The following is an 18,850-nucleotide window of genomic DNA, read 5'->3' as shown; positions in this document are numbered from 1 at the left end:
AGTCAAAAGAACTTTTGACTGCAGTTCACAGGAGAGCAGAGAATATGAAAAAAAAAAAGGAATTATTATTTGATGCTAATGATTATCTTAAATGATTGTGAGATTATTTTATCTAATGCATTGGGAGTGGAATTAATTCTCTGTTTTCTTGATATTTCTCATGCATTATTGTATGCTATTAACAGCTTAGTAAGTATATTTACTTTGTTTTAGTTTTCCAGATCAAGAAATTCGTAATGTGGCAGTTCGGCAGTTAGACAATCTCTTGAATGATGAACTACTGGAATATCTCCCACAGCTAGTTCAGGTAAGAACAGCAAGTTGCCAAGGGATTCCAGGATTTTAACCAATAATTCTCTAAAACAGGTCCCAGTGAATCAACAGTAGCCTACATAAAAAGTGATAATTTCAATTTGGCTAGCCAAGGGGCTAAAAATATAGCTCATACATCAACTTGGGTACCACAGAAATTCTCTACCCAAAATTGATATGGTTACAAAAAAGGTATATAAATACCAAAAAGGAAAATATTTTTTAAAACACTGTCACCCTCTCCCTCTCCCTCTGAGTCCAAAAGTCCGCTATACACATCTGTGTCTTGGAAGAATGGCATTGAAACATGTATACTATCATGTAAGAATCGAATCACCGGTCTATGTCCGATGCAGGATACAGCATGCTTGGGGCTGGTGTGGGGAGGAAGGTGGGAGGGGGGGTTCATGTTTGGGATCGCATGTACACCCGTGGTGGATTCATGTCAATGTATGGCAAAACCAATACAGTATTATAAAGTAAAATAAAGTAAAAATAAAAGTTAAAAAAATAAAACACTATCACTTATTAATTAGAACAGGAAAAAAAATAATACTTGTGATGAAAAATTGGTATCCAACTGTATATATAAAACTATAAAAAAGTAACCAAATAAACATTATGTAGAAAATAGTCATTTACTAGGCATCTGCTCATAATATTTTTCTTGCTTTTCCCATATTCTAATATTAATTACAGATTTTAAAACAGTAGTTTCTAATAATCAAATTCTGCTGCCGGATAGTAGTTTTGTGATATCATATATCATGATATTGAAGTAATTTTAGAAAATACTCTAAACTTATCTAGAAATCTGATCATGGTCTGGTTTAGTTTGAATATGTTACCATATAAACAATTGCACAAATAGTCATGTATATGATTGAATATCCAAAATATAAACAATGATTTTTTCCTAAGTTAACTGGATACTGAATGCTGAATAGGTCTAAAATAGGGGTCTGTATGTTTTTCTTTTGCTTTGTTTTTAACTCAGGTGTTTTCTTATCTGAAAGATCAGGTCATCACTATAAGCTATTTTAAATGCTGGGTCCCTCAGGTTTTGAATTTAAGACAGAGACCCTGAGACTAAAGTGAGGAGTCTCTAATAATAGAATTGAACTCTGTTACTTTACAAACAGAACATGCACTTCTCTGAAGGCCTTAAAGAGAGACCTGATCTAGAAGCGTATGTACTGTAGAGTTACTACTACCACTCCTTACCTAGCCTTGCAGGAGTGTGTAGTAAAAATAAAAATTAATTCAACTTGCAGAAACACTATTCATCTCATGCCTCTTGAGTATGGAAAACATGCTATATCTAACCCAACTCAAAAAAAGGAAATTTCTACAATAGTATATGTAAATTAAATCTATTTGAAAGCCAGAATCTGAGTCAATAACACTTGACACTAGGAATGTGGCTGAGAGACATACGCCTGTAAATGCAAATTCATTTATAAAACAAGTCACACCCAGTATCCAGCATTGCAAATACACAGAGGTAAAGATAGGTAAAGTGGCAAATATTCCCTAATTAAAAATGATAATATAAAATCATGTGAGATGGAAATAAATATTTAATGTGCCTGGAAAATTAATAACAAATGGGAAGAATTTTCAAAACATTAATTGTGGGATTTGCCCTTAAAACTTCGATGTTGCACCCTAACTTTCCAAGACATAAAAAAAAATTCCTACCCTGCTGACTATTTTCTGGAATCATGTTATTTTTTATGCATTATTTTATTAGAACTGTGCAGGCTATGTTATAGAGCAATATGAAGTTACTTGAAGACCATGATGAAAACGGAAAGTATGGTTCTTAAAGTGTTAGTCGCCTAATAGTGTCCAGCTCTTTGTGACCATGTGGACTGTAGCCTGCCAGGCTCCTCTGTCCATGGAATTCTACAGACAGGAATACTGGAGTAGATTGCCATTCCTTTCTCCAGAAAATCTTTCTGACCCAAAGATCAAACCCTGGTCTCCTGAATTGCAGGCAGATTCTTTACTGTCTGAGGCACCAGGGAAGCTTATGGTTCATTGCTAATGCTCAAATAAGCCACAGACCCAGAGGTTACTGCAAACCACAGGCTGTAACAATGCAGGTAGGTTTCAAGAAGAGAGTTCAAAATAATGTTGTTGTTGTTGTTCCGTTTCCTTAGTTGAATCCAACTCTTTTGCGACCTCATGGACTATATCCTGCCAGGCTTCTCTGTCTGTGAGATTTCCCAGGCAAGAATACTGAAGTGGGTTGCCATTTTCTTCTCTAGGGGATCTTCCCAACCCAGGGATTGAACCCACCTCTCCTGCATTGGTACACAGATTCTTAACCACTGAGACAACTAGGAAGCCAACGAAGTGTGCATCCAAAATATTGTCTCCTTCTTAGATGATGATGCAGGATGTAGGGAGAAATTGTAGCAGTAGACAGAGTGATGCAGTGAATTTGGAAGCAAGGGAGGCCATTCAGGATCAGTAAGTAGTTTCTGGGTTCAGAAGGAAATCACAAGAAGTCTTAAAAGAAAGCTAAAAGACAAGCATGGAAGTAGACTCTGAGGTATCTCTCTCCTGCTAATGTACTCATAGGATACGTTCACGATAAGGGCATGAACACAGCCCATGGTCTAGTCAATCCAATATTAGCATGTTAGTTAAAGAAGGTCATAGCTACGGTTTAAGACAACACACATTATGATCTTTATATATTCAGACAGCATCACGAGTTTATGCAAATTTGCTGAGATCATCTTTGACATTCTCACACTTCAAGAATTCATAAACATTCCCATCCTGGAGGATAATTAGCATACTGAGGTGTTTCTTTAGGTGTGTGTTGAATGAATGCTGTACCCATTTTTTCTGCTCTCTGGACTGTGGTATTAACTCTGTGTGTGTATGTGACTTAAATGGCTTATGGAGCAACAAGCCATAGAAGCATTGTTTTCCAAGCAGGAATAAGTACTTTTAGAAAGATAGGAAGAAAACCTGACATTCATTTTCACAGCTTATTGTGGTTCATGAGATGATGGTGATGATGAGGAGGACCCAGATACCGAGTGCTGATGGTGAAGTCCCTGTAGAGTGGGTGTGGAAGTCTAAATTAGGTCTCAAAGGTTGCTGTTGCTGTCTGTGTTTTTTCCATCAGGTTCGCTATCTTTAGAAAACATTAGAAAGTTGTTCACAGTGCAGATGAAGGAATGGGAGATTGGAAAGTGAAAGCAAAAGTGAAGTCACTCAGTCATGTCCGACTCTTTGCAACCCCGTGGACTGTAGCCTACCAGGCTTCTCCGTCCATGGGATTTTCCAGGCAAGACTACTGGAGTGGGTTACCATTTCCTTCTCCAGGGGATCTTCCCAACCCAGGGATCGAACCTGGGTCTCCCTCATTGGAGGCAGGCACTTTAACCTCTGAGCCACCAGGGAAGCCCTGGGTAGAATTATGTGTCCACCAAAAGGCACCTTTGACATTTAAAAGTAAAGCTTCAAAGTCTGCATGTTAATACTCAGTAGGTGATTTCAGTTAAGGCTTTCAGTATGTGGGGCTTCCCTGATAGCTCAGTTGGTAAAGAATCTGTGTGCAGTGCAGGATACCCTGGTTCAATTCCTGGGTCGGGAAGAATCCCTGGAGAAGGGATAGGCTACCCACTCCAGTATTCTTGGGCTTCCCTAGAGGCTCAACTAGTAAAGTATCTGCCCGCAATGCAGGAGACATGGGTTCGATCCAGGCTACCCACTCCAGTATTCTGGCCTATAGAATTCCGTGGATCCATGGGGTCACGAAGAGTTGGACACAACTGAATGACTTTCACTTTTTCAAACCAAAAGAAGAGAATCATCTATTGTTTGATAATGCCATTATTTATATCCAAGACACTGTTCATGATATTATTTTCTTTGTGCCAGGATTCTCTCCCTAGGCATGGTTGAACTCCACCAACCACCTGCTCTTATTTATTCTGTGATACTAAAAGTCAAAAAAGAAAATTGTGTGATGTGTATATATGCTCTGTTATTAGTTACACACCAACTGATAAAGCTATCAAATATAAGTATTTTGTCAAACCGTTTATGCTGTTTTCCCTTTCTCAAGCCTCTTAAGTACCTCTGTATTCTGCTATAATTTTGTTACTGAGGAAAAAAAAGTAAAGTAATTGATCTCTTATTTCAGGCTGTCAAGTTTGAATGGAACCTTGAGAGTCCTCTAGTGCAACTTCTGTTACACCGCTCACTACAAAGCGTCCAGATTGCCCATCGTCTTTACTGGTAAGAATAACCAAAGTAGCGTAGGATGCCTTTTTTTTATTGTCAACTTATTTTTGTGGGACAGCTTTTCCTTATAAAACTGATTCAAACTTCCACTTAAAATTCAGCCAAATGTGAGTCTTTACCAGGGTTATTTTTGAGTATAATTTAACTGTCATTGTCTTCAAAATCCTCCTTTTGTACTGTTAGTGCTCTTTAAATCCAACTGGAATTTTAAATCTAGGTGATCTTTTCCCGATAGCTTTAAATCGCAAGGTCTACAGGTGGTCACATCCACTTGTTGAATATTTCAGTGTAAAATCTAGTTATAAGACTGTGCATGTTTTGGAAGAATATAAGCTTGAAAAGTAATTTCTGTAACAATATTAGTTACAAACGGTGGGATCAAGGCCAATATATACTGTCTTAAGCTTATAATTCCTGGATCACTAAAGTTTTCCAAAAACATTAAATTTGAATACTATTAGTGAAGAAGTTAGACTTATTTAAGATTTATCAAGATTTCTCCCTACTCCTGATTTATCAAGATTTCTCCCTACTGCGTGCTCCTGATCCTACTAAACTAGGTGTTCTTTGGATGCTGTTCTCCCTACTGTTATTACTAAATTCGCACAAAAATTTTAACGATTACAAGTGTCAGTAACCTAAGGATGGAATTCAATCTATCCACGTATGTATGACAAGCATCATTTATTGGCTTCAATTGCTAGTGAAGATCTTTAATTAATGGGAAAAAAGGAAGTCATAATTTTTGAATATCATGTTTTTCTACTTCAAAAACCATTGCTCTTGTTGACATCACTCTTCCCATGAAAATGACTCAAGGATTTCATATAAAAATAGAAATACAAGGAATTGTCAAGCCCTAATGTTTGATTAGATGCAGATTTCCATTTCAAGTGTCTAATAGAAAAGCCAGATCATTTTCCTCTAGTATGTCAGTATAATTAGCCATCAGATACATTGGCCAACAGCAGGCCTTCCACTAAGTAGACTCTCTTCATCAGACTCTGAATTAAGTCTTATTCTCTTACATTTTTCCAACAGCTACTTTGATGATAAGGGAAGTTAAGTGGATATATTTGTTGGTATTTCACTGTCATATTAAAGCTAGAACTCCATTACCCTCAACATTTATTTCCCTTAAAACTTCACTTTTTTTCACTTTTCACTTTTTAAAAACATGTTCACTAAAATGAAGACATATTCAAAAGTAACATGACCACATAACAGTCTTGATTTAAATATTTGAACCAAAACATAATATAAAATATATAAAGTAGAAGAGCAAATAAAAAGATCATTTTAAAAATTAGAATAAAATATTGAGGACTTACATTGATTGTTATAATACTAGTACTAGAACCGTCTTAGTAAGTCCTTCATCTGCTAAGGGTACGAAAAGTGGGGTCATTTGATAGGAAACAGTACAGACAGAGCTGTCAATCAATGCCACACTTGCAGGTTCACAATAAATACAATAATGTCACTTTGTCAAAGAAGGTGGGAGGAAAGACTTTCTCAGTATAGAACTCATCCTTATGAAAAAGAGAAAAAAGAGTAACAAAGCCCATTTCCCTTCTCGCTGATTTAAGAAGAGAGTAAGATAGAGGGACTAGAAAAAGATGTAAGTTATAAATGGACTGCTTGTTTCTGAATGCTTAATTTATGAAAATATGAAAAAGGCACAAGACAACATGGAGGGAAATTTTAAAATACCCATCTCATTTTAAAACTTAGGAATTAACAATCAGGCAAAATATTCTAAGCATCAGAGAACATTACATATATTTAAAATATATCTTGGAGTTTAAAAAAAAAAAAAACCTGCTGCCTAGCATCGTATTTGGGGCTTCCCAGGTGGCTTGGTGGTAAAGAATCCACCTGCAGTGCAGGAGACGCAGGATTTACAGGTTTGATCCCTAGGTTGGGAGAATACCTTGGAGAAAAAAAATGGCAACCCACTCCAGTATTCTTGCCTGGAGAATCCCATGAACAGAGGAGCCTGGCAGGCTTTAGTCCATGGGGTCGCAGAGTCCGACACGACTGAGCAACTGAGAATGAGCATCATATTTAGGGGACATTTGTATATAGAGTGCTGAGTTTAAACTTCAAAGATGCAACTCAGACTCCTCATGATACACTTGAAAACATTCTCAATTTATCTTTCCTTAGAAAACAAAGCAACAACAATAAAAACCAATATCTGATAACTTTTAAAAAACAGTTCCATCAGACATCAGTTTAATGATTTTTTTTCTACTTGGGTGAGCTCCTGCTTCTTCATATTCAGCATATTTACCACTGAACTCAATGACTTACCCTGCTCACTCAGGTCTTGGAAGCTTTTCTGGACCCTCCCTGTTTCTCACTAATATGCTCAGTTGTTTACCAAGCCCTGTAATCATATACCTCCCAAATAGGTCTCCCCCAAACAGTTGCTTCCAACTGCCACTAATCAGAAGGTTAACTCCTCAGATATTGAATTGTGAATAAACAGGCTTTCACGGAAACCATCTTGACTACTTACCATCACTGCAGGCAGCCTTCCTGAAAAGGGAAATTGATTTGGAGTTACTGCAAGTCTCCTCCATTGAAAGGGTGACATAGAATGAATATCCCCAATTTTTCATGGAAAGAGAGCTAACAATAAGCTTTGGATTGGGAAAGTTTAAAAGCTCTCAATCATAGTTTGCACCCTAAAAGGTGACTATAAATTGGTAGGGTAGCATTTGGAGTTCATACTTAAAGAGGCCCTTCCCCCATCATATAGCAATTATAGAAAGTTAAGCTCAGACCCTTTCCGTTTTGAATAAGAAATAAACAGCCATCACTAGCTGATAGTGAGATACTGGATTGAACGGGATGTCCCCAAAAATGTATTTACATCTTAACTCAAGGAACCTATGACTCTGAGCTTATTTGGGAAAAGGGTCTTTGAAGATATAATTAAATTTAAAATCTTGAGATGAGATTGTCCTGTTTTATCAACGTGTGAGTGCTGAGTTGTTTCAGTCGTATTCGACTCTGTGCGACCCCATGGACCATAACCTTCCAGGCTCCTATGTCCAGGGGATTTTCCAGGCAAGAATACTGGAGCGGTTTGCCAAGCCCTTCTCCAGGGGATCTCCCTGACTCAGGGATCGAACCCAAGTCTCTGGCGTCTCCTGCATTGGCAGGCAGGTTGTTTACCACTGAGCCACCTGGGAAACCCAGTATGGGTTTTTATCAGAGTGGGTCCTAAATCCAAGGACAACTGTCCTTGTAAGAAACAGAAGAGAAGGTACACACATACAGAAAAGGCCACGTGGAGATGGCGTCATTGGCGGGAGTGATACAGCCCAAAGCCAAGGAATGTCCAGAGTCATCAGAAGCTAGAAGAGGCAAGGGAGGATTCTCCCTCTGAGCCTTAAGAGGGAGCACAGCCCAATCTTGATTTCAAACTTCTGGTCTCCAGAGCTGTGAGATTAATCTCGATTGTTCAGTTTGTGTTGATCTATTACGGCAACCACAGGAAGTACACAGGAAGGACAGGACTTTATGAAGGGCCCTGACTAGACTGGTTCTGATGACGCATCACACAGGAAGCTTCTCCTGACTCTTTCCGCAGCCACTGTCCAGCATGAGTACTGCTCACATGCTGTCTCCCAGAGTACACCCTATATGACTCCGCAGGTGTCATGTCACATTACCTTAACACTTCTGTCCCGCTGTCTGCTTCCCCTCCTAGTCCTTACAGTAACTCATGATAGCTATCATGTCGTACTCATCAACATACTAATCATACCAATGCCTGAAACTCAGCAGATACTGACAAAAAACATTGTTTAAGTCAGGAAACCAGAGAAGTTTCTTTAAGGCCAGCGACAGTTTCACATGCAGGGAATTCGGTGCACTCACAAAGGTACTGTCAGTGCCCTAGGCAGATCCCCTCTACCAGCTGGTGGACCCATCTCGCAGCTTCTGTGGATATTGACCACCAGTTGTCAGCTGCATCTTCTCTGCAGAATCGGTCTCTGCTAACATAGCTACCTAGTCTGGGGAGTGGGAAATCATTAAGGTACAATTTTCATTCCAAGCCTCCACCGAGATGACTCAAAGCTAGATTAGACCTTGATCTCTGGGTTAACTCTTTCCCCTCCCCTACAGTGCTTCTCACTCCCTCAAAGGTTTGTTAGTTAGTTTGTTTGTTTTCGTGAAGAGTACTCCTTCAGTAAATCACATACACCTTAATTCCTGTGTTATAATCTGTTCTAGGGAAGCTTAGCTAAGATAAACATTTCTTTATCAAAGAAAACTAATTCAAATATTTGCTTAAAAAAATTGGAGCATCAGTATGCTAGACACATATCATAAGTGGAAAAGCAATATTGCAGTCTTCATATTCCTAATAGTATTAATAAGTCTGGCTGAATGAGCTCTGAGAGAGCCATTTTGAATAAAAATCTGTATAAATTTTTTTTTAAGTTATATCCTACCAAACTCTGAAAGTGTTCTCTTCAAAGTATGGAGATAACCTGAGATGAAATGCCCATTGGTAGACTCTCCAAGTACAATAATATTTTTCTGTCTTATTCACTAATAAATAATATCATATTTATCAAGTACTATCAAGTATATAATATATATTTATCAAATATATCATGTATCAAGTGCAATCAAGGACAGTACTTGGCACTTGACAAGTAATAAATTGCTACTGAAGGGATTAATAGGACAAAGTTGCCCCAGGCCCAGCTGGGTACATGCAGACTTGTGACAGAAGGGGACAGAAGAGAGCTGCTTGAGCAGTCAATCGGTCTTGAAGCCAAACAATGCTGGCAGGGCTAGAACAGTATCAGATGATTGGCCTCTGATGCAGTGTCTGCTGAAACAACTGGGAGAACGCCACAGTGAACTAAGGCCCTGGAGTCTCTGGGACCACGAGGACTTTCCAGGGTGGCCCATAGTATCAAAGGACTATTGAGCTCTAATGTAGTACTCATAAAGTTGAGATGATTTGAAAACTGACCAGTCATTTTCTTAGCAATCTACCTTAAACTTTTCTTATCTAGAATTTTGGGGCAATTTCTCAAATCGGGGACTACTCTAAATAAAGCAAAATAATGTGGAAATTTTGCATCATGTGATCTGAAGTCACATGTCCTCCTTACCCCTCTCCTAAATATGTCACAACCACTCCTTTCAGTTAAATAATGTTCCCTCTCAGAAGTACTCTTCTCATATTTTATATATTCAGAACATAATGCTTATGAGGAATTAACTTATCATTTGTTCATATTTAAATATTTTATTTAAATATGTGCTGGGTCTTCGTTGCTGTAAGCGGGCTTTCTCTAGTTGTGATGAATGGGGTTACTCTCTAGTTGCTGTGCGTGGGCTTCTTGTAATGGCTTCTCTTGTTGTGGAGTACGGGCTCTAGGGCATGCGGTCTCCAGCAGGGCATGCTAGCACACTGGGTTAGTTGCCCCAAGGCATGTGAAATCTTCCCCAACCAGGGATTGAACCCATGTCAGTAGGGCATGCTAGCACACTGGTTTAGTTGCCCCAAGGCATGTGAAATCTTCCCCAACCAGGGATTGAACCCATGTCAGTAGGGCATGCTAGCACACTGGTTTAGTTGCCCCAAGGCATGTGAAATCTTCCCCAACCAGGGATTGAACCCATGTTCCCCACATTGGCAGGGGGATTTTTAACCACTGTACCACCAGGGAAGTCTTCATTTGCCCATTTATACGACAGATGTTAAGATGTTAGATACTGGCGAACTATTAAGGATAGACTAGAATGGTGTTTGCCTAAAGAAACTCACAGGCTAACTCTCATTAGCATCCAGCAGGTAGGGGAAAAAAAAAAAAAAACCTATGGGCTGTGTGGCAGGGACAGAGTAGAGGAGAGAGCTGACAGTAGGTTCTGTCCATTTTACAGTTTTGCCCGTGACCTGTTCCAAATATAATGTGAGCACAAGGCAGAGAGGCAAGGCTGGCCATCAAGTAAATAAAAAACACTTCTATCTGTCAGACTTAAATATTGATCAAGGCATACAAATTATACACAGAGGAGGTACGTGCTCTGCCTCTTTCGAGGTCTGGAACACTCCCTAAAGTGAGAGAGAAGAGCTGCACTTTAGGGAGTTATTGTGGTGTAATAGAGCATGCGTGATATAGAATCAATAGGAGGTTTCAAAGCCTCAATCCTTTACCTTCTAGAATCATTTTATTGCCACTAATTCACCATTTTACTTTTATAGTGTAATAAATAATAAATTGTTGCTTCACATTTTTGTAAGAGGAAGATATATCTTGTCATTTAATACTGATCTGTTATAATCATCTTTCACCCTGTCATTCTCAGAAAAGTACACACCAGATAAAATCCCTATAATAAGCAATTCAACAAACTAATGGTAGCTCTTCTCCACTCTGACCAACCTGGAGAACAGTGACAGTTATTTGTGAAAAGGTTTACATTTTACATAATACTCTGTAAAATTCATTAGCAGTTTTCTAGTTAAGGTCAAAAAATAAGAACAATTGGTTTCTGTCTGTTTTATATCATAAAGGTTATATGTAGTTCCTTTAATAAAAAGATTTATTTTAAAAAGCATAATATAAATTTTGTTATTTTCTAATATAATTTGTCTTATTGCTATTAAATATGTATGAGAATAGAATCTGATGCCAACCCCTGGACTGTAGCCCACTAGGCTCCTCTGTCCGTGGAATTTTCCCTGCAAGAATACTGGCATGGGTTGCCAGTCCCTTCTCCAGGGGACCTTCCCAACCCTGGGGTCAACCCTGGGGCTTCCACATTGCAGGCAGATTCTTTACCACCTGAGCCATGAGGAAAGCCTGGTGCAAAGGTCTACTATAGATCAGTGAAAAACAGGCACAGAGCTCCACCTTCAATTTATTCCTAGTTTAAATTATTTTTCCCTGATATTCTTCTATTTTGTAAAATAAGTTGAGTTGTTAAAAAGAACATTTTGTATATATGTACTTACCTCAATTATTGGAACTCAGACATCTGACGTTTGGGAACTAAACTTTCTAATCCAGTCTCTCGTAATTTTTCATTATAACTGCATGCAATTACATCATTGCTTCCTTAGATAGTCATCTGGTTCCGTTATAATAATATTAGCCTCTCTCTGCCATAATTTAGCTGGAGATTTGGGTTAAGACCTTGAAAAACAGCATTATATTGCTTGATTTTTGTTGGTTTTTATTGAAGATCAAGAAAAAGATCTGGATTAATGACAGGTAATAGAAGCATATCACCACGCTGATGGTATTGGACCCAGAAAAAGAAAGAGAGAATCAGAGCATCAGGTTGAAGATATTTTTAGGTGCCAGGTCTAGAAATAGCACATACACTTTGGATTATATTCCATACATGGGAAGTCAATAAGAAGGCCCTATCCACTGTCAGCTGGCATAGGAAAGAAGATTGGGCATATATCTATGTGAATGCATGCTCATCCTCCTCAGTCATGTCTGACTCTGTGCGATTCTATAGACTGTAGCTCACTAGACTCCTATGTCCATGGAATTTCCCAGGCAAGAATACTAGGTCAAGTTGCTATTTCCTACTTCAGGGAATCTTCCAATCCAGGGATCGAACCTAACTCTTCTGTGTCTCCTACATTGGCAGGTGGATTCTTTACCACTGAGCCACTTGGGAAGCAGGCATACTTTCATTTACTTCATTGTTTCCCTTTTCTTTAAGACACTTTGGGCTGCAAGTAACAGAAAATTTTGATCCAAATGGTTGAAATGATATGAAAAATTAATCATCTCACAGTTTTCTTGTCAGGTGGTTCTGGAGTTTATTATTGCAGAAGCTCACTGATTTTGTCATTAAACTCAGTTTCTTTGATCTTTCTGCTCTGTCAACCTTAGTGTGTTCACTGGCCTCTAGTCCATTTCATAACATGGTTACAAGAAGGCTGCCAAAGTTGGTATCACATGTATACATGGCACCATGCAGCAAAACGAAAAGAACCAATCTTTCTCCAACAAGGAAAGTTTTCTGTAAACTTCATAGCAGAGTTAACTTCCTATGTCATTTGCCAGAATTGGGTTGCATGTCATCCTGAACCAGTTACCTAATTATTTGACAATTGAATGAGTTGACTTACCCAGCTGATTTAGAATATTGAGAATCTGTCCCCAAACTGTTCATCTCTCCTGAAGATTTTTATATCTGAACAAAATCAGATTCTTTACTCAGATATAAAAAGGGAAATAGATTTGGTGTAGATAAAACCCTCTATTCCCTTTCTGTACTGTGAGGCTCTATCTTGATCATCTCTCCTAACACAAACATTGCACATAGTAGAATCATTCAGTTCAGTTCAGTTCAGCTGCTCAGTTGTGTCCGACTCTTTGCAACCCCATGGACTGCAGCACAACAGGCCTCCCTGTGCATCACCAGCTTGCTCTAACTCATATCCACTGAGTCAATGATGCCATTCAGCCATCTCATCCTCTGTCATTCCCTTCTCCTCATGTCTTCAATCTTTCCCAGCCTCAGGGTCTTTTCTAATGAGTCAGTTCTTCACATCAGGTGGCCAAAGTATTGGAGCTTCAGCTTCAGCATCAGTCCTTCCAAAGAATATTCAGGACTGATCTCCTTAGAATTGACTGGTTGAATCTCCTTGTAATCCAAGGGACTCTCAAGAGTCTTCTCCAACACCACAGTTCAAAAGCATCAATTCTTCAGCACTCAGCTTTCTTTATGGTCCAACTCTCACATCCATACATGACTACAGGATAAACCATAGCTTTGACTAGACCTTTGTTGGCAAAGTAATGTCTGCTTTTTAATATACTGCCTAGGTTTGTCATAGCTTTTCTTCCAAGGAGCAAGTGCCTTTTAATTTCATGGCTGCAGTCTCCATCTGCAGCGATTTTGGAGCCCAGGAAAATAGTCTCTTACTGTGTCCACTTTTTTCCCCATCTATTTGCCATGAAGTGATGGGACCAGATGCCATGATCTTTGTTTTTTGAATGTTGAGTTTTAAGCCAGCTTTTTCAACTCTCCTCTTTCACTTTCATCAAGAGGCTTTTAGTTCTTCACTTTCTGCCATAAGGGTGGTGTCATCTGTGTATCTAGATGACACCACCCATATGGCAGAAAGTAGAATCACTGGTGCTCAATATATATTTGTTGAATGAATTTTAAAAATAATCATACCACATACATTGGTGCTTCCAACAGATTATCTTAACTACTGTACTTACAACAGCAGGCAATCCAACCAAATCATATTATATTAAATGTATAGAGTTGGCCATTGGTATTCTAATAATCATATTTGTTGAGTTAAATGACTTACAGAAAAATATGGTAATCTGGAATAAACTTTTTTGAAGAACTATCAGGTGTTAATACTGATTAAGTCCACAGAGTGAGATGCTTCTAATGACTTTAACTATGCTTTTTCTTAAAGCCCTGATTGAAAATGAAAGGTTACGTCTAGTGATTTGGCAAGAAGTGTTTTAGGGGCAAACCTTGTGAAATAGCTGATTACTATCTTTTAAAATATAATCTTCGGTATTGAGACTTTCTCTGAGCTTTAGGGAATTACTGAAGAGTTTATGACCTTTGCTAACTCCTGTATTCTCCAATTTTTTGTTCTTTTTTCTGGGCTGTGGAGATTCTTATATCTTTTTGTTTTGTATCAGTTACTGAATAAGTCCTTTCTTTTCAGGCCCTATTTTACTTTCTATCTTTGTTCATCAAAAGATCACTCTTTGAAAAGGTTGAATGGAGGTTTGATTTGCTTTTTTTTCTAGCTCAGATTTCAACTTCATCTGTGTACAATTATTGTAGTTACAACAGAAAGGCATTTACTTTATTTTCCTCTAAAGAGCTTCATATGTGTTGCTTGTATTTGCAACAAAATCTAGACCTGGGTATCTCAATCAAATATTTGTCATCTTTAATAACTTAGAATTCTTGTTCTTGTTTTGGCATGTGTGATTCATTTTTAACCAGAGATGAGTGAACAGCTTGCACAAACAGTGTTTGTCTTCAGATATGACAATCTGCCTGATACACTAACCACTTGTGACGGAATGTCAAATTATTGGTTTATCTTAACTTGAGTTTAGTCATCTGAAATTGTTAAATGGAGAATCCTAATGTATGCATCACTTTCCTTTTTATATTGGGCACTGTGTATATATGTTTACTAAGATACTGTAAATGTCATTCAGTTGCCAAAATGATGAAATTTCCATTACTTCCTTCCAGGTAAATCTTAACATTGCTTTTAGAGAGTCTCAGTTTTTTATGTCAACAGAAATTGATTGAGAACTCTGCAAATATCACAGAATTCAGCTTAGAGCTTTACTTTCTAGTTGTCATGGGGGCAGCTGAAAAAGTGGACCAGTGGACTTCAGGGGACAGAGGTAGAAAAGTGCATGAGAAGTCTACTGAGAAAAAGAGTGTTATGTTAGTCATCCATTCTTTCATTCATCTATCTGTTCCCCAAGTTTTTATTGAGTGTCTATTATATACATAATTTTAGCTATTTTGTGAAAGGAATAGAAAATATAAACAAATTATGATAAACATAGTTTAAGTCATGTGTTTTCTTCAACCATTTGCTTCCCTCTTAGCTAATCCAAGCAGTTACTACAGATGCTAGAGTTTATTTTTCAACTCTGTTGTCTCAAAAGAATAATTATAAACATTTTATTCAATGAGTTTTAAGCCCTCTGATTGAATTATGAAACCAAATTCAGTGTTCAGTTCACTTCAGTCGCTCAGTCGTGTCTGACTCTGCGACCCCATGAACCGCAGCATGCCAGGCCTCCCTGTCCGTCACCAACTCCCAGGGTTTACCCAAACTCATGTCCATTGAGTCAGTGATGCCATCCAACCATCTCACCCTCTGCCACACCCTTGTCCTCCTGCCTTCAATCTTTCCCAGCATCAGGGTCTTTTCAAATGAGTCAGTTCTTCACATTAGGTGGCCAAAATACTGGAGTTTCAGCTTTAACATCAGTCCTTCCAATGAATACCCAGGACCAATTTCCCTTAGAATGGACTGGTTGGATCTCCTTGCAGTCCAAGGGACTCTCAAGAGTCTTCTCCAACACCACAGTTCAAAAGCATCAATTCTTCTGCACTCAGCCCTCTTTATAGTCCAGCTCTCACATCCATATATTCAGTGTGTTCGTGTGCAATTACTTGTTCTTGGGAATAGTTGTGTCGTGTCCAGTGAACGACTTCCTAAGATCAAGGAACTTCATGAACTTAATTGGTGATGAGATGGTGTCTTGGATAATCTTTAGGAGTATTTTACTATCCTTTCTCTGCTAAGACTTAAACACTAAAGTTTATCAGTTCTGGTATGGCTCTGACTTGAACAGTATTGCTAAAAATTCTAATCATCCAACTCTCTGTTTTCAATACTCTTTCTTCTCAGGACAGCATTGCCTTCTGGTAGACATAGTATGATTAATGCTAGATAATATACCAGTATTTCATTCATTCTGTTTCATTGATTCAGAGAACTGTTATCTCCACTTTTCAAATGAAAAACATAGTTCTCAAAAGGCAAAATATGCAAAGCTACTAAGTGGAAGAGCCAGAAATTGGCTCTGAGTTTCATCTATTATGATCCACCAAGCCACATAAATATTATAAAAGATAATAATAAAAGGCAGGATAATGTAATAGTAAGAGAACAAGATTTGGAGGAAAACATAATAGAAATTCCAACTCAGATATCTACTAACTAAATGCTCTCAGAAAAATTACTTAATTTCCCTGATCTTTTTCATAATCTGTACAAAGAAATACAATTATACCTCAGTTCAGTTCAGTTCAGTCACTCAGTCATGTCCGACTCTTTGCAACCCCATGAATCACAGCACGCCAGGCCTCCCTGTCCATCACCATCACCCGGAATTCACTCAGACTCACATCCATCGAGTCCATGATGCCATCCAGCCATCTCATCCTTGGTCGTCCCCTTCTCCTCCTGCCCCCAACCCCTCCTGGCATCAGAGTCTTTTCCAGTGAGTCAATTCTTCGCATGAGATGTCCAAAGTACTGGAGCTTCAGCTTTAGCATCATTCCTTCCAAAGAAATCCCAGGGTTGATCTCCTTCAGAATGGACTGGTTGGATCTCCTTGCAGTCCAAGGGACTCTCAAGAGTCTTCTCCAACACCACAGTTCAAAAGCATCAATTCTTCAGCGCTCAGCCTTCTTCACAGTCCAACTCTCACATCCATACATGACTACTGGAAAAACCATAGCCTTGACTAGATGGACCTTAGTCAGCAAAGTAATATCTCTGCTTTTGAATATACTATCTAGGTTGGTCATAACTTTTCTTCCAAGGAGTAAGCGTCTTTTTATTTCATGGCTGCAGTCACCATCTGCAGTGATTTTGGAGCCCAAAAAATTAAAGTCTGATACTGTTTCCACTGTTTCCCCTGTTTCCCCATCTATTTGCCATGAAGTGATGGGACCAGATGCCATGATCTTCGTTTTCTGAATGTTGAGCTTTAAGCCAACTTTTTCACCCTCCTCTTTCACTTTCATCAAGAAGTTTTTTAGTTCCTCTTCACTTTCTGTCATAAGGGTGGTGTCATCTGCATATCTGAGGTTATTGATATTTCTCCTGGCAATCTTGATTCCAGCTTGTGTTTCTTCCAGTCCAGCGTTTCTCATGATGTACTCTGCATATAAGTTAAATAAGCAGGGTGACAATATACAGCCTTGACGTACTCCTTTTCCTATTTGGAACCAGTCTGTTGTTCCATGTCCAGTTCTAACTGTTGCTTCCTGACCTGCATACAGATTTCTCAAGAGGCAGGTCAGGTGGTCTGGTATTCCCATCTCTCTCAGAATTTTCCACAGTTTATTGTGATCCACACAGTCAAAGGCTTTGGCATAGTCAAGAAAGCAGAAATAGATGTTTTTCTGGAACTCTCTTGCTTTTCCATGATCCAGCAGATGTTGGCAGTTTGATCTCTGGTTCCTCTGCCTTTTCTAAAACCAGCTTGAACATCAGGAAGTTCACAGTTCACGTATTGCTGAAGCCTGGCTTGGAGAATTTTGAGCATTACTTTACTAGCATGTGAGATGAGTGCAATTGTGCGGTAGTTTGAGCATTCTTTGGCATTCCCTTTCTTAGGGATTGGAATGAAAACTGACCTTTTCCAGTCCTGTGGCCACTGCTGAGTTTTCCAAACTTGCTGGCATATTGAGTGCAGCACTTTCACAGCATCATCTTTCAGGATTTGAATTAGCTCAACTGGAATTCCCTCACCTCCACTAGCTTTGTTCGTAGTGATGCTTTCTAAGGCCCACTTGACTTCACATTCCAGGATGTCTGGCTCTAGATGAGTGATCACATCATCATGATTATCTGGTTCATGAAGATCTTTTTTGTACAGTTCTTCCGTGTATTCTTGCCACTTCTTCTTAATATCTTCTGCTTCTGTTAGTTTGCTACTATTTCTGTCCTTTATCGAGCCCATCTTTGCATGAAATGTTCCCTTGGTATCTCTAATTTTCTTGAAGAGATCTCTAGTCTTTCCCATTCTGTTCTTTTCCTGTATTTCTTTGCATTGATCGCTGAAGAAGGCTTTCTTATCTCTTCTTGCTGTTCTTTGGAACTCTGCATTCAGATGCTTATATCTTTCCTTTTCTCCTTTGCTTTTTGCCTCTCTTCTTTTCACAGCTATCTGTAAGGCCTCCCCAGAAAGCCATTTTGCTTTTTTGCATTTCTTTTCCATGGGGATGGTCTTGATCCCTGTCTCCTGTACAATGTCACGAACCTCATTCCATAGTTCATCAGGCACTCTATCTATCAGATCTAGGCCCTTAAATCTATTTCTCACTTCCACTGTATAATCATAAGAGATTTGATTTAGGTCACACCTGAATGGTCTAGCGGTTTTCCCTACTTTCTTCAATTTGAGTCTGAATTTGGTAATAAGGAGTTCGTGATCTGAGCCACAGTCAGCTCCTGGTCTTGTTTTTGTTGACTGTATAGAGCTTCTCCATCTTTGGCTACAAAGAATACAATCAATCTGATTTCGGTGTTGACCATCTGGTGATGTCCATGTGTAGAGTCTTCCCTTGTGTTGTTGGAAGAGGGTGTTTGCTATGACCAGTGCATTTTCTTATGCCTAATAGTTGTTAAAATGGATGGAGATCATATATATCAAGATGTGTATTTAACACATCTAAGGATGTATTTTTGAGTCATTTAGAAAACATAGGAATTCATTTAGAAACATAA

The 18,850-nt window shown here is 38.7% G+C and overlaps 1 protein-coding gene across 18 annotated transcripts in view; it reads left to right on the top strand.

The window, feature by feature from the left end:
- Nucleotides 1-18,850, top strand: part of PIK3C2G (phosphatidylinositol-4-phosphate 3-kinase catalytic subunit type 2 gamma) — a 668,476-nt gene that overhangs the window by 377,233 nt on the left and 272,393 nt on the right. For all 18 annotated transcript variants that reach the window (XM_060413352.1, XM_060413355.1, XM_060413356.1 and 15 more), the window contains 2 exons: nucleotides 214-307; nucleotides 4,484-4,578. In XM_060413352.1, the coding sequence (XP_060269335.1) occupies nucleotides 214-307; nucleotides 4,484-4,578 (189 nt within the window). The remainder of the gene's footprint in view (nucleotides 1-213; nucleotides 308-4,483; nucleotides 4,579-18,850) is intronic.

This window comes from Ovis aries, chromosome 3 (assembly GCF_016772045.2).
Source record: "Ovis aries strain OAR_USU_Benz2616 breed Rambouillet chromosome 3, ARS-UI_Ramb_v3.0, whole genome shotgun sequence".
Lineage (NCBI taxonomy): Eukaryota > Metazoa > Chordata > Mammalia > Artiodactyla > Bovidae > Ovis > Ovis aries.
The sequence above is the reverse complement of the archived record's forward strand: the minus strand, read 5'-3'. Positions and strand labels throughout refer to the sequence as shown.